This window comes from Alligator mississippiensis, chromosome 1, assembly GCF_030867095.1.
Source record: "Alligator mississippiensis isolate rAllMis1 chromosome 1, rAllMis1, whole genome shotgun sequence".
NCBI classification, from domain to species: domain Eukaryota; kingdom Metazoa; phylum Chordata; order Crocodylia; family Alligatoridae; genus Alligator; species Alligator mississippiensis.
In genome coordinates this window covers 411329286-411341855 of record NC_081824.1, presented here as the reverse complement: position 1 = coordinate 411341855, position 12570 = coordinate 411329286, and the positions used below count along the sequence as shown (strand labels likewise).

At 45.0% G+C, this 12570-nt stretch overlaps 1 protein-coding gene across 5 annotated transcripts in view; it reads left to right on the top strand.

Moving 5' to 3' along the window:
• ERICH6B (glutamate rich 6B) overlaps positions 1–12570 on the top strand; it is an 81453-nt gene that overhangs the window by 55961 nt on the left and 12922 nt on the right. For all 5 annotated transcript variants that reach the window (XM_059727286.1, XM_059727228.1, XM_019500459.2 and 2 more), the window contains exons 11-14: positions 4884–4948; positions 5333–5466; positions 10788–10876; positions 11514–11666. In XM_059727286.1, coding sequence (XP_059583269.1) covers positions 4884–4948; positions 5333–5466; positions 10788–10876; positions 11514–11666 — 441 coding nt within the window. The remainder of the gene's footprint in view (positions 1–4883; positions 4949–5332; positions 5467–10787; positions 10877–11513; positions 11667–12570) is intronic.

Below are 12570 nucleotides of genomic sequence, written 5' to 3'. Positions count from 1 at the left end.
GATCACAACTTTTGCTTAATGGCATCATGCCGAAGTGTCATATCCTTGAGAATGTAAAAGCAATCTTCCTCCAGAACTAAAATGACTTGTATCAGCTTCCTCTGATCTAAGCATTAGGAAAGCACTTGTGTTTGGGAGTTGCATTCCACACACAGAACAATACTTTCAACACGTAGCCAATACAGTGCCTTTTGGTGACCTTTGGTTAGGATCTAATGTAGAATAGCATGAATGGAATATCTGGGCTTCTTTTACATAGTCTAGTGTTTTTTGGGTGTGACAGGTTCGTGTCCCAGGGGCAGCTGTGACGCCCCCTGGTGGCCACGTAATTCCTGCCCTGGCTCCAACTCTAGGGGCCCTCACCACCTTTACTCATCCGCCATGTTTTTGATGTTAATGTTTGGAAAGGAGGGGGCTGCCTGTGGGACCTAGAGTGAGCCTGATGTTCTTCCAGTGTTGGGCTCTGGTCTTCTCAGCGTCCTCTTTTTTGTTCTTGCCAAGCCCTCTAGCTCTAGTCCACTGACCAGACCGAGCTTTGGGATTCCCAGCTTCTTGTCTGCCTTCTGAGGCCTTATATCTGCCCCCTCTTGTGCTGCTGAGCCAACCTGGACTCTGTCTCTGTCTGGGACCCAGGCCCTGTCTCTGCCCTGCTCCAGGCTTCAAGCCCTCTGGTTCCAATATCTAAATCTTGTCCTTCTTGGGCTCTGGGCTCCCTAGCCCCAGTCCCCAAGCCCTGGTTTGCCCTTAATGCGCTCTATGGAGTCACCCCTCCAGGCATGCTCGGTGCATCCCTCAAAGGTGCATAGTGCCTCTCTCATGCACTATGGGATCGCCCCTCCAGACATGTTTGTGCACCCCCCACAGGCACTGTAGGATTTCCCCTCTCAAGCATTATGGGATTGCCCCTCCAGGAATGCTTGGTGCACCCCTCACAGGCTATAGGATTACCCCTCCCAGGCACTATGGAGAAACTTCTGTTCCTAGAAATGTAGGCTTAAAAGGAAACACAAGAGATCATCTAGTCAAAACCCCTGTGCCAAGGTGGAGTAGCTAGACCACCCCTGAAATGCTTGTCTAACTGGTTCTTAAAAACTCCCAGTGAAAGAGATTCTGTCACCTCCCTAGATGGCCGTTCTAGTGTTTCACTACATTAACCATTAGAAATCTTTTCCTACTATCCAGCTTGACTCATCTTGGCTCCAAAATTAACTGATATCTCCTTTTCCTTCCCCTAGCGACTATGGGAAATGATTGATTGCCATCCCTTTTATAACATGTTTTACATATTGGAAGACTGTTATGTCCCTTTCTTTTTTAGATTAAAACCAGTTCCTTCAAGTTTACTTCATATAGGTCATGTTCTCTAGTCCTCTTATCATTCTTGTTGCTTTCCTCTGGATTCTCACCAGTTTATCCACATCCTTCTTTAAGTGTGGTACCTAAAACTGGAAACAGTATCCCGAACGAGGCCTCTTTGTAACACATCTCAAAGTGAGATTTGGCTTTTTTTGCAACAGCATCGCATTGTGATTGACTCAGATTTAGTTTGTGGTCCATTCATGTCACATCTACTGCTTCCCCTTAACTACCAGGCCAATTATCCTGTTAAAAAGGAAATGAGATAAATTTGTCCAGAACAAATCGTGTCAAATCAATGTTGGCTGATGGTATCGCTTTATCTCCTAGGGACTTGCAAACTGATTGTTTACTTGTATGTTCCAAAATCTTTCTGGGGATCAAAGTTAGGCCGAATGGTCTATAACTCTTTGATTCCTCCGTTTATAAAATTAGGCACTATGTTTGCTCTTCTCCCATCCTCTGGGGCCATCCCCATCCACTATGAGTTCTCAGAGATAATTGCTAATGGTTCAGAAATTGTTTCAGCTAGTTCTTTTAAGTATTAGAGGGTGAATTTTATCAGGCCCTGCTGACTTGAACACAGTCTATCTCATCTAAATATTCCTTAACCTGCTCTTCTAGGTCCTTGTTAAAATGAATTTAATTAAATAGCTAGTCACAATTTCTCCTTTTTGAAGGCTGAAGGCAACATCAAATACGCTGGGCTCTTCTGCATCATTCATTACTTCCTCTTCTTTCCCATTTAGTAGTGGGCCTGTCCCTTCATATTCTCTCTTATTTTTCCTGTATTCATAGAGCTGTTTCTTGTTTTATATCCCCTACTATCTGACAACCAGTTTGCACCTCAGCCTTTCTGATTTTATCTGCACAGGTTTCTGCTATTTCTTTATATATAATCATCCTAAATTATGTGCCCTGGTTTCTACTTATTGTATGATTCCTTTTGGAATGTCTCATCATTGAAAGGCTCCTGATGCAGCTCTAATGGCCTCACAAGTTTTCCCAGCTTTTCTTTGCATTAAGATAGTTTGTCACTGTGTATTGAATACAGTCTTTCAGTAACTGCCAGCTCATCTACACTTCTTTTATTATTATGACTTTCTTCCCAGAAAATCCTACCTACCAGTTCCTGGAGTTTGTTGGAAGTCCATTATCTGCATACTGCTGCTCTTACCATACTAAGAAAAGGAAGGTGTTAATTCTGTAATTTCATGATCACTTTTATCCAATTGACCTTCCACCTTTAGAATCAGTTCTTTCCTAAATAGCCAAAACTTACTAAAAAAAATTATCAACCTTCCCCATTAACTTCTTCCTGCTTCTGAAACAAAAAGTTGTCTCCAAGAGTTGCAGGAACATGATGGAGTAACTGTGTTCTGCTGTATTGTCTTTCCAGCAGAGACTTCTTTAACCCAAAGTCCTCCATTACCACCAGGTTCTATCCTTTAGATGTTTCTGATAATTACACTTTTTTAAAAGTCTCATTCACCCCTTCTTTGTACGCTATAATATTCTGGTATCACCTCTGTTCCTCCATCCACTACCACACACTTTTTATTTTCATCTAGACAATCAATAAGCTTGCCTCTCCCCTTTTCATGGCAAGTATATACATTCTTGATGCACAACCAAACACTTACTACTCTTCTATACCAATATTCCAGGCCTACACTTTGCCCAACAAGTCTTCATGATCTGGTGATGACAGCTGTAGTTGTATACTAATACTTCTTGTTTGTCTTTTTCAGTCCTTGGATGCCTGTTATTTGTGTTTAGGCATCTCAAATATTCAGCAGGTTGCACTGTTCAGTTTATTCTCAAACTTGTCTCATTTACAGTGCTGTTTCAGTTTCCCATTCCCTTTTCCCTCCTTGCCTTCCTCCATCTGTGCTGGCAGTTGTCTGAGATGGAATCATGGGGTCAGAGGAGAGATCTAGCCCAAACCCCTGCATGCATGCAGGATTTACTGCTACCCTGTAGATGAGTTGCTAGAGACTAGACAGCTCTCAAGCCTGAGTCAGGCTAGCCATTACTCTCTTCCAAAGATTGTGACCAAGCCCCACCAGTCATTTGCAAATGAGATGTGGAAGACAAAGGTTGAAAACCTGTGAACACCCATCACTCAAGCTTTCCATTAGCTACCACGAAGTACTTATCATACAGATTCATGAAAAGCATTTCTCTGGAGTCATCTTCAATGGTGGCCCATATAACATATCTTCTCTTCACTAGACATTAACTAACTAATGCAGGAGTCGGCAATGCTTTTAGGCAGAGTGCCAAAAACACTGCCAACTTCAACTTGTAAGAAGTTGGCATGCCAGGGGTGGATGGTGGGGGAGCCACGAGGGGCCCAATCCTTGTTGTGGTAGCGCAACCCTGGCCCCTTCCCAAACATCTGCCCTGAAGTGCATGTGCCAAGCAAAATGCCTTTGCATGCCAGGCTTTGGCACCTGTGCTGCGGGTTGCCTACCCATGAACTGCTTTTCTCTCCAAAGGATCTCAAATTTCTCTACAAAGTAATGTTCAGACATTGCTAAGGAATTGCTTCTTCCAGCACCTACTGAAACATGCCTTGCCCTGACATGCCAGACAACTTAATAGATCACCATTCAACTGCCAGATAACTTAATAGATCACCATTCAACAGCCCTACCTGAGGCCCAGCCCAACAAGCAGCATTCAGGCAAAGTACTGCACTCACACGGAGCTCTCTTCTGACCTCAGTGAAACTCTACTTGGGAGCTGCAGTCATCTGCAAACATTACAGCTGTGTAGAGACCTAGCATAGGGCTTATAGGCCACTTAGGTCTCCTTTCAGACCTTGTAACAGGGTTCACAAGGAGGTGCTTGTTTGTTGTGAGGCAGCGGCCATCTCTGTGTTCTGTGCTTGTGCTCGGCACAGACCAGTGGGACTCCAGGCCATAAGCAGGGCCTTTAAGTGTTTCCATAGTAGAATAATATGGGTAGTGCATAGTTCCTGTGCTGACTCTCTGCACAGACTGTCAGGGTGAAATTCAGTTTAGGACAGGAATACGTTGTATTTGGTTGAAACAACAAGGGAGACTTTAAGTAGGAAGAGTGTAGCTACTTAAATTGCACAAGGGTAAGCAATCTAAGACATATGCAGACAAATTAGTTACCATGAAATGAAAAGGGGTAGGGATTTACTATGCATCAGCTGTTCTGCAATAACTGCCTCTGTGTGTGTCCTCTTACCCCTCAACAGGTGAATCTGGAATCCTAGTCCTCTTTCCCTAAGCAGTGAGATGCTGCAGGTTAGCTTTCTTGTACCAGAGAACAAAAGCATGCCTACAGGAAGCTACTGTGAAGCACCATTTATATAGTAAAGCCCCATATCATTTTACTTGATAGTTACTAATTTATCTGCATATGCCCATAGCAATGCTAGAAGAATGTTCTGATGTAACATTACATGTTCTCCTAAAGTTGTTCAGATGGCATCACAAGCAAAAGTACAAACCTTTTATTTCATTTTTAACTAAAACTTGTTTTGTCCTTAGGTTGCGAGACAGAGGTTTTGAGATATACAGAGAAATATTTCAGCGGTATATGAAGTTTGCTGCCTGTATGTACTGTTACCATAGTATCATTTTAGCCATTGTATTTTGATATAGAAAATTGGGATGGAAAAGATAGATAAAGTCAAATCTGATTTGGATAGATTGTACCCTACAAAATGTTTTTCTAGCATATTGTCCAGCCCAATTTAACTATCTGAAACAATGAGGCATTTGCTCTTCTTACACTTGCAGAAACCATCCCAAATTTTCACAAATCTTGCTGTTGGGAAATTTTCCAGATCTTTAGCTATTTTTTCTCATTATTGGTTTGTCCTCAAACAGAGTAGAAAGGCTCTGTGACACTGATAGGATTAAGGGGAAGATTCTGGCTTTAAGCAATAAGAGTTGCTCTGAAGTTCCTGACCAGCACTATTCTAAAATTGTTTCAGGGACCAAAATCTCATTTGCATTAGCGGACCAAAAAGATATAAGCGCTGTTGGTGGCAAACATAGTCGAAAGCAGTCTACAGCTCCAGAAGATGTGCTAGAGCTAGACACTGAGATCAGAGCAGAACACTTAAAGGTGTGTGATAACGATCGATGCAATTGCTGATCAGACTATGTATGTAGGTAAGCTGATGTACACAGGATACATTCTGGGTATGTGCAGAATCTGCTTATGTATATGAAACCCTTGCAGATCCAGTCTGATGCAATTAGATGACAATTAACATCTACCTATCAGGCCTTGATCAAGCAAAATATGTAAGTATATGTCAGTGGGCACATTAAATCAATGCTTAAATACAGCTGAACAGGATGGAACTTAAGCATATGCTTAAGTACTTTGGTGAATTAAAGGATTTGGGAACTGGTCAATCTGTATGGAATCCCTATGGTTTCAGTAACCATGGAAAAGAAGGTCATCTTAACTGGGTCTTTTTGCAGGATCAGGTTTAATTGCATAATCCAGCCATCTGCATCCCAAATGCCTCTCTGCCCAATGTAATAGCTCCAGATAGGTAAGGAGCCTGAATGCCCCCAGGATTTTGTGCATTCAGCAGCATCTTTTAGAACAGCTGTGAATAATGCAGTAAAACAGATGGCAGAAAATCTTGTTGGGACTCGGAAAAATGTGGCTGACACACAAAAGTATTTACTCTAACAACAAAGGGACAATGCCAGACTTCTCTGTTTCAGAGAGACTCTGGCTCTGAGAGCTAGCACAACTATTCCATCCCCTCAATTTCTGACTTGAAGTAAACATCTATGGCACATTGTCTGTTCAGAAACTGGTCCCATGGCTAGGCACATAAAATGAGAGTGCACCAAGAGTAATGTCTGTGTTGTCAGGGGATTATGCTAAAGAGTGCCCCCATGAAGCACAATACACACACCCTGTGTATACTACACCCCACAAGGATGCGATATAGCTGCCCATGCTACCAGGTTCTCTTTCATAATAAACCTTAGGACCAAAAGCTCTGTTGTGTCTGTTTTGAAGTGTAGCACAGATGGAGCAGGTGGCCCATGCTTCACTGTGGCACTCTCTGCCATGGTCCTTTGATAATATAGACATGCCCTCAAGTGTCTGTGGATCCTCCTGGATCCCTATAATTAACACAGGGTCCCTTCCTACAGACAAAATCTAAACCCCCAAAAGATGGATTCTGAAATAAAAGATCCCTGGAGGATGCAGGCTATTCCAGGAACTTCTCAGGCACCTTGGGTTATCACCGTTCAATTTGTATTCTGCCTTGTGTCTGGAAGCCCCAACAGAAAACAGGATTGCATTGTTCTGGGTGCTGTACAAAGGCCCAGCACTGGTCCAGCTCCAAAGCCCCTACAGTCAAAGTAGAATAACAAAGGAAGCACTCGCCTCAGATAGGGAACTCAACCACAAAGGAAGACCAATACAGGTACTCCTCACTTAACAGCATCCCAGTTAACATTGTTTCATTATTACATTGCTGATCTATCAGAGAACATATTCGTTTAAAGTCATACAAGCTTCAGTTATAACATTGTTTTAGCCACCACCTGTTAGTACGTAACTACTGTGATGTAACTGGATTCGCTTAACATCATTTTGCAATTTAAGGACCAAGTTAGGGGACTTCTGGAAGGGCTGGATGTGTTCAAATCAGCAGGTCCAGATGCTCTCCACCCCAGGGTGCTGAGGGAATTGGCAGGGGTCATTGTGGGACCCCTGGCATTGCCTTACAAGCACTCTTGGTGCTCTGGCCGGGTGCCAGAAGACTGGAAGAAAGCCAATGTGGTCCCCATCCTCAAAAAAGGGAGGAGGGAGGACCCAGGGAACTATAGGCCTGTTAGTCTTACTTCAGTCCTGGGAAAGCTCTTTGAAAAAATTATCCAGGAGCATATCTGGGAGGGACCAGCAAGGGGGAGGTTGCTCAAGGGCAACCAGCATGGGTTCATTAAGGGGAGGTCCTATCAGACCAACCTGATAGCCTTCTATGATCAGGTAACAAAATCATTGAATGCAGGTGTTGTGGTGGATGTAGTCTTTCTGGACTTCAGGAAGGCCTTCTACACTGTCTCCCACCCCATTCTCATTAAAAAACTAGGTGACTGTGGCATTGATGCCTACACAGTCAGATGGGTCACAAATTGGCTAGGGGGCCACACCCAGAGAGTGGTGGTGGATGGGACATATTCGACCTGGAGGGATGTGGGCAGTGGAGTCCCCCAGGGCTCAGTCCTTGGGCCCACACCGTTCAATTTCTTTATCAGCGACTTGGACGAGGGGGTGAAAAGCAACCTGTTCAAATTTGCTGATGACACCAAGATTTGGGGCAAGGTGGACACACCAGAAGGGAGGGACAGGATACAGCTGGACCTGGACAGGTTACAGGGGTGGACAAATGTGAATAAGATGGGATTCAATATTGACAAGTGCAGGGTGCTGCACTTGGGCAGGAAGAACCAGCAGCATATCTATAGGCTGGGGAACTCCCTTCTTGAAAGTCCCCCTCTATGCAACACTGGTCAGGCTGCAGTTGGAGTACTGCATCCAATTCTGGGCGCCAAACTTTAGGAGAGATGTGGCCAGCATCGAGAGGGTCCAGAGGAGGGCCACTTGCATGATCAGAAGGCAGCAGGGCAGGCCCTATGAGGAGAAGCTAAGGGACTTGAACCTGTTCAGCCTTCACAAGAGAAAGCTGAGAGGGGATCTAGTGGTCGTCTATAAACTTACCGGGGGGGACCAGAGGGGATTGGGTGAGACCCTGTTCTCCCAAGCACCTCCCAGAGTAACAAGGAACAATGGCCACAAGTTGATTGAGAGTAGGTTCAGGCTAGACATCAGGTGGCACTACTTCACAGTCAGGGCAGTCAGGATCTGGAACCAACTTCCAAGGGAAGTGGTGCTAGCTCCTACCTTGGGGGTCTTTAAAAGGAGGCTTGATAACTACCTAGCTGGGGTCATTTGAGCTTAACTTTATTAGGGGTCATAAGAGCCCTGTATTCATTCCTGTCCAGGGCAGGGGGTTGGACTAGATGATCTGCTTAGCTCCCTTCTGACCCTACTTCTATGAATCTATGCTTAAAGTTGCATGTTTCAAGAACATAACTATGACGTTAAGCAAGGAGTAGCTGTATTGGAAAGAGAAAAGCAGGTTAGTCTGACTGGAGACAAATAGGGCTTTGCCATGTGCTTCAGGAGCAGACATGTCTGAGAAATAGGTAACCAGCTCATTTGCACCAGAATGTGCCTCTGGACTCAGCTGCAACTGTTTTCATGGAACTTGCATAACTGTTATTCACATGTATTTGTTGGCCAGGACCCAAGGATTAGTTGTACAGTAGACAGTAGTATATATATAGGGAGACTGAGGCTTCCTTCACCCCCTGCTTCACCCCACACTCCTGCTCCTCTACACAATCCCTGAAATGATCCCCCCGTCTCCTATATCACTGTTTCTCAACCTGTGTGTCGCCACCGAAAAGTGGGTCGCAAAAAAATTTCAGAGGGTCACGAGTCACAGGTTGAGAAATGCTGATCCCAGGAAAGCGCCAAGACTGCGGCAGGGCAGAGTGGCAGGGGAGGGGGGAAGGAGAGAGATGTGAGGCTGGGCTGGGCGCTCCCAGGGGCAGGGTGGCCAGAAGATGCTGCTCAGGGGGTAGAAGGGACTGTGACCAGGCTGCCACAGGCCACCCCAGGGCAGGGGTGCTAGCTTCCCCTCCTCCTCCCTCTAGTCCGTGCCAGGGGCTGGACTTGCTTTGCTGCTGCCTGCATGAGTCGGAGCTGCTGCAGCCACTACACTCCAGCCTGAGCAGGACGGGGGCAGCTGGGGGCCCTCCGGTAGGGCTGGGGGTGCAGAGAGCTGCAGGTCAGGAGTGAGGGGCACCGGCAGGGCTGGGGGGACAGGGGCTGTGAGTTGGAAGTTAGGGGCACCAGCAGGGCTGTGGATCGAGAGTGAGGGACACCAGCATGGCCCCAGAGAGGCCAGGGACTGTGAGTCGTGCACCAGCAGGGCCAGGGGGTGTGGGTCAGGACAGGACATGAACCTTTACAAATGGGTCCCGGTAAGAAAAAGGTTGAAAACCACTGTTCTACATTACTCAGCTACATCAAATCTTCATGCTGAGTAGCCCCTTTGCTCTCCAAGTAGTCTCAGTCCTATTGTAGTCTCAGTCTCCACTAGGAGTCTGCAACAATTAAGATCCTGTTTGGCAGGCCTGACCCAACAAGGTACTGAATGGTCCTGTCTGGTGTTGATAACCCCGCCCCAAAGGAATTCCCATAAAACACGTAACTGTTCAGCAGCTTTGTGAACAATCGTGGCAGACTCTGAGCCCTTGTATTGAACTCCCTCCTGCTTCTCAAAGCAGCAAGCATTACAATAAGCATAACTTTACAAGGGAATTACCTCTAATTTACCACACAATCAGTGCTGTGTGTTTGTCTGCTTTAGGATCAAGAAATGTATTATATTGCTTCTCACCCTGAAATATATGGATTACAAATCCTGTCTGGCTTTTGGCCTCATAAAAAAAAAGAAAAAGAAAAATGAAAGGGACCGCTTTTCCCTCCCCTTCCCTCAAAGCTAGGAAATAATTTTAGCTATTCTGCAGAGCAAAATCTACATCCTCAGGTTATAAATTGGTGCTACTGCAATGGCCAGAGGCAGTCACTTTATGCACAAGGAATGTGTAAGCCTAGAGGCTACCAAGATGAACCTCTTCTAATCTCCTTGACAGAGAAATGTAAGGATGGCCCATTTTTGCATTAGAGAATAAGCTCTTACTTTAATAATGTTCAAATGCTAGAAGTAAACTTCCCCCACTCTGCAAACAAAGCAGTGTTCTGCATTTTTTTTATGTGAAGCAAATAGCAATGCTATTCATTTCTTCTCAGAAGAATTTGAAACCAGCCCCCTTGTACAGCTTGGAGCTAACCTGTTAGTAAAGAAATGTTTATATGTTCTTTGCAATCATCTGTCAGTACACTGCCAGATAAATTACTTAGATGTCTGATGGAAAGAAAGCCTCTTGGCAAAGTCTATCACTGGGGAAAAGCCAGTAATGTAAATTAAAGAGAACTGAGCTTTGTCCATGAACCATGTAAAACATAGAATTTGAAGATGGTGTTTTCTCTGTCGTCAGAAACTTATTTAAAGACAAAACAAAGAAATAGGGTAAAACATAAGGGTTTCTATTAGTGGATCAAGTGATTTTGGTCCCAAATTAGGGCTCAGGAAATATTGGAGGAGACATTCTTCGCAAATCAAAACATCCTTGTCACACTGTCACCAATTCTTAGTGGAGTGCTAGCACTGCACACAGCCACTGACACATTACATGTGTGCTAAAACTGGACATAAGTTAATATGTCCTCATCCCCCGTCATGCACCTTTTCTATGTTTGTTTCATTCCTACAGAATTGTCATGCCAGGGAGGCTGTAAGAAGATATTATCCTGATGGGCAGATATTCTCTCTTCTTTTTCCAGATGGGACAGGTCAGGTTTAGTATCCAGTAAATATGTGTTGCACAGTGTGACAAACTTAACAGCAAATCACTTTAGCAACCCACCCAGAGAATTTTTGGATGGGAATTTTCTCTTGTGCTAACAGATAAATCACATCTCAATTTTTTTTATAATATAATTCATATTCCAGATCAAATTAGCCAAATGAATACCAAATCGTATCAGTTGAGCACAACTCAATCGTTCCAAAAACCATATTGACTGAGCAGGCAGAACTCAATCATTCTAAATACCATGTATGATACTACAACCGGTGAGCATCCCCCATCCCAGACCCTTCACCTTGGGACTTCAGTACTCCCAAATCCATTGGCAGGCATCCTACGTGTAGACCCAAGCCCAGAGGTCTTGGGGTTCGGATGCCCCCAGATGCTCCAGGCAAGCATCCTCCAACCCAAACTCTTTAATCCAGGACTTAAGCTCCTTCCTACACTCGATCTCAGCCCACAAGAGGCCAAGAATACCTTCACTAGAACTGTTGACCTACAACAGCCAAGGGGTCTGGCCACTGGTATGTGGCAGAAATCTATCCTCCTGCCTCCAGGTTTTTTGTGAAGTGTTTATTTTGTGGAAAGTGTACTTTCAAGATGCTGTTTGTTCCTTAACTGTTCCCTCAGTTATCCATCCGGTAATATCGCCATCCTGATCACGTATGTCAACAGAGTTCTGTTTACATACATCATTCTTGAGGATAACTCTTACACAGGGATCCGAGCGTTCTTCACCCCTCACGGCTATGCAACATGCTACCATCAGAATAGGCTCTTCTGGTAAGCTCGAGTGCTGTGAGAAGGTTTTCTTGACAGCAACCCTATAAAGAGTGGTTTATACAGTCAGGAAGTCTAGGGGTCATAGGCAGTGATTTGCCTTTTGGGGTTGCAGCACTAGCAGATAGGAATGCTGAGTGGGCAGGATTGTGAGGAGCAAGTAGAGCTGGCACACACATAGCAGCTGCAGTGGTGCCAGATCTAAAGAAGGAGCTGAGGTATGTGTTAGGTATCCAGCGAGGTCATAAGAGGGACTGCCAAGGAGCTAGAACCTGCTTGTGCACTGCTGCTACTTCTCCCCACCCTCTCCCCCAACCCTACCCAGCCTGGCCCCAGCATAGCTCTGCTCTGGCTGCAAGCTTCACTCATGTGGGAGCCTTGAGGAGGGGAGAGGGCAGGAGGTGGGGAGCAAAGAGAACTGACAGCAACTTGGGCACCACTTCCAGCTGCCCAACCTCAGCATCTCTATGGGCCAAAAAGATCCAGTGGCTCCACTGGCCATGCCATACACTGCCAACCTCTGGTGTTACCCATGCAGCTAGGTACCACCATACGTGCAACAGAGGTACAGAATCTGGAGACTAGAGGGACTCGCATGTGGTGCGACACCATGAACTGAGGCAGGGGCCATTCAGCTTAAGGTGTAGTATCCCATGCTGTTGTTGATAGTGCATGTGACACAGCTTTCTTCAAGAAGCTGGTGGCTGCTACCCACCACAAATCATGCACATTAATTGCAGACTTTGGTCTCGAGTCCGCAATTTTATCATTTAAATCTGAAATTTAATAAATTGAATTTTAAGCAGAATTATACTCCCAGCCACTTGCTATTCCTCTTTCTTAAACTGGATTAAACCTAGTTATGCCAATGCCTCTGTTTTTGCCTTCCACTTCGATTTGTCCTGAG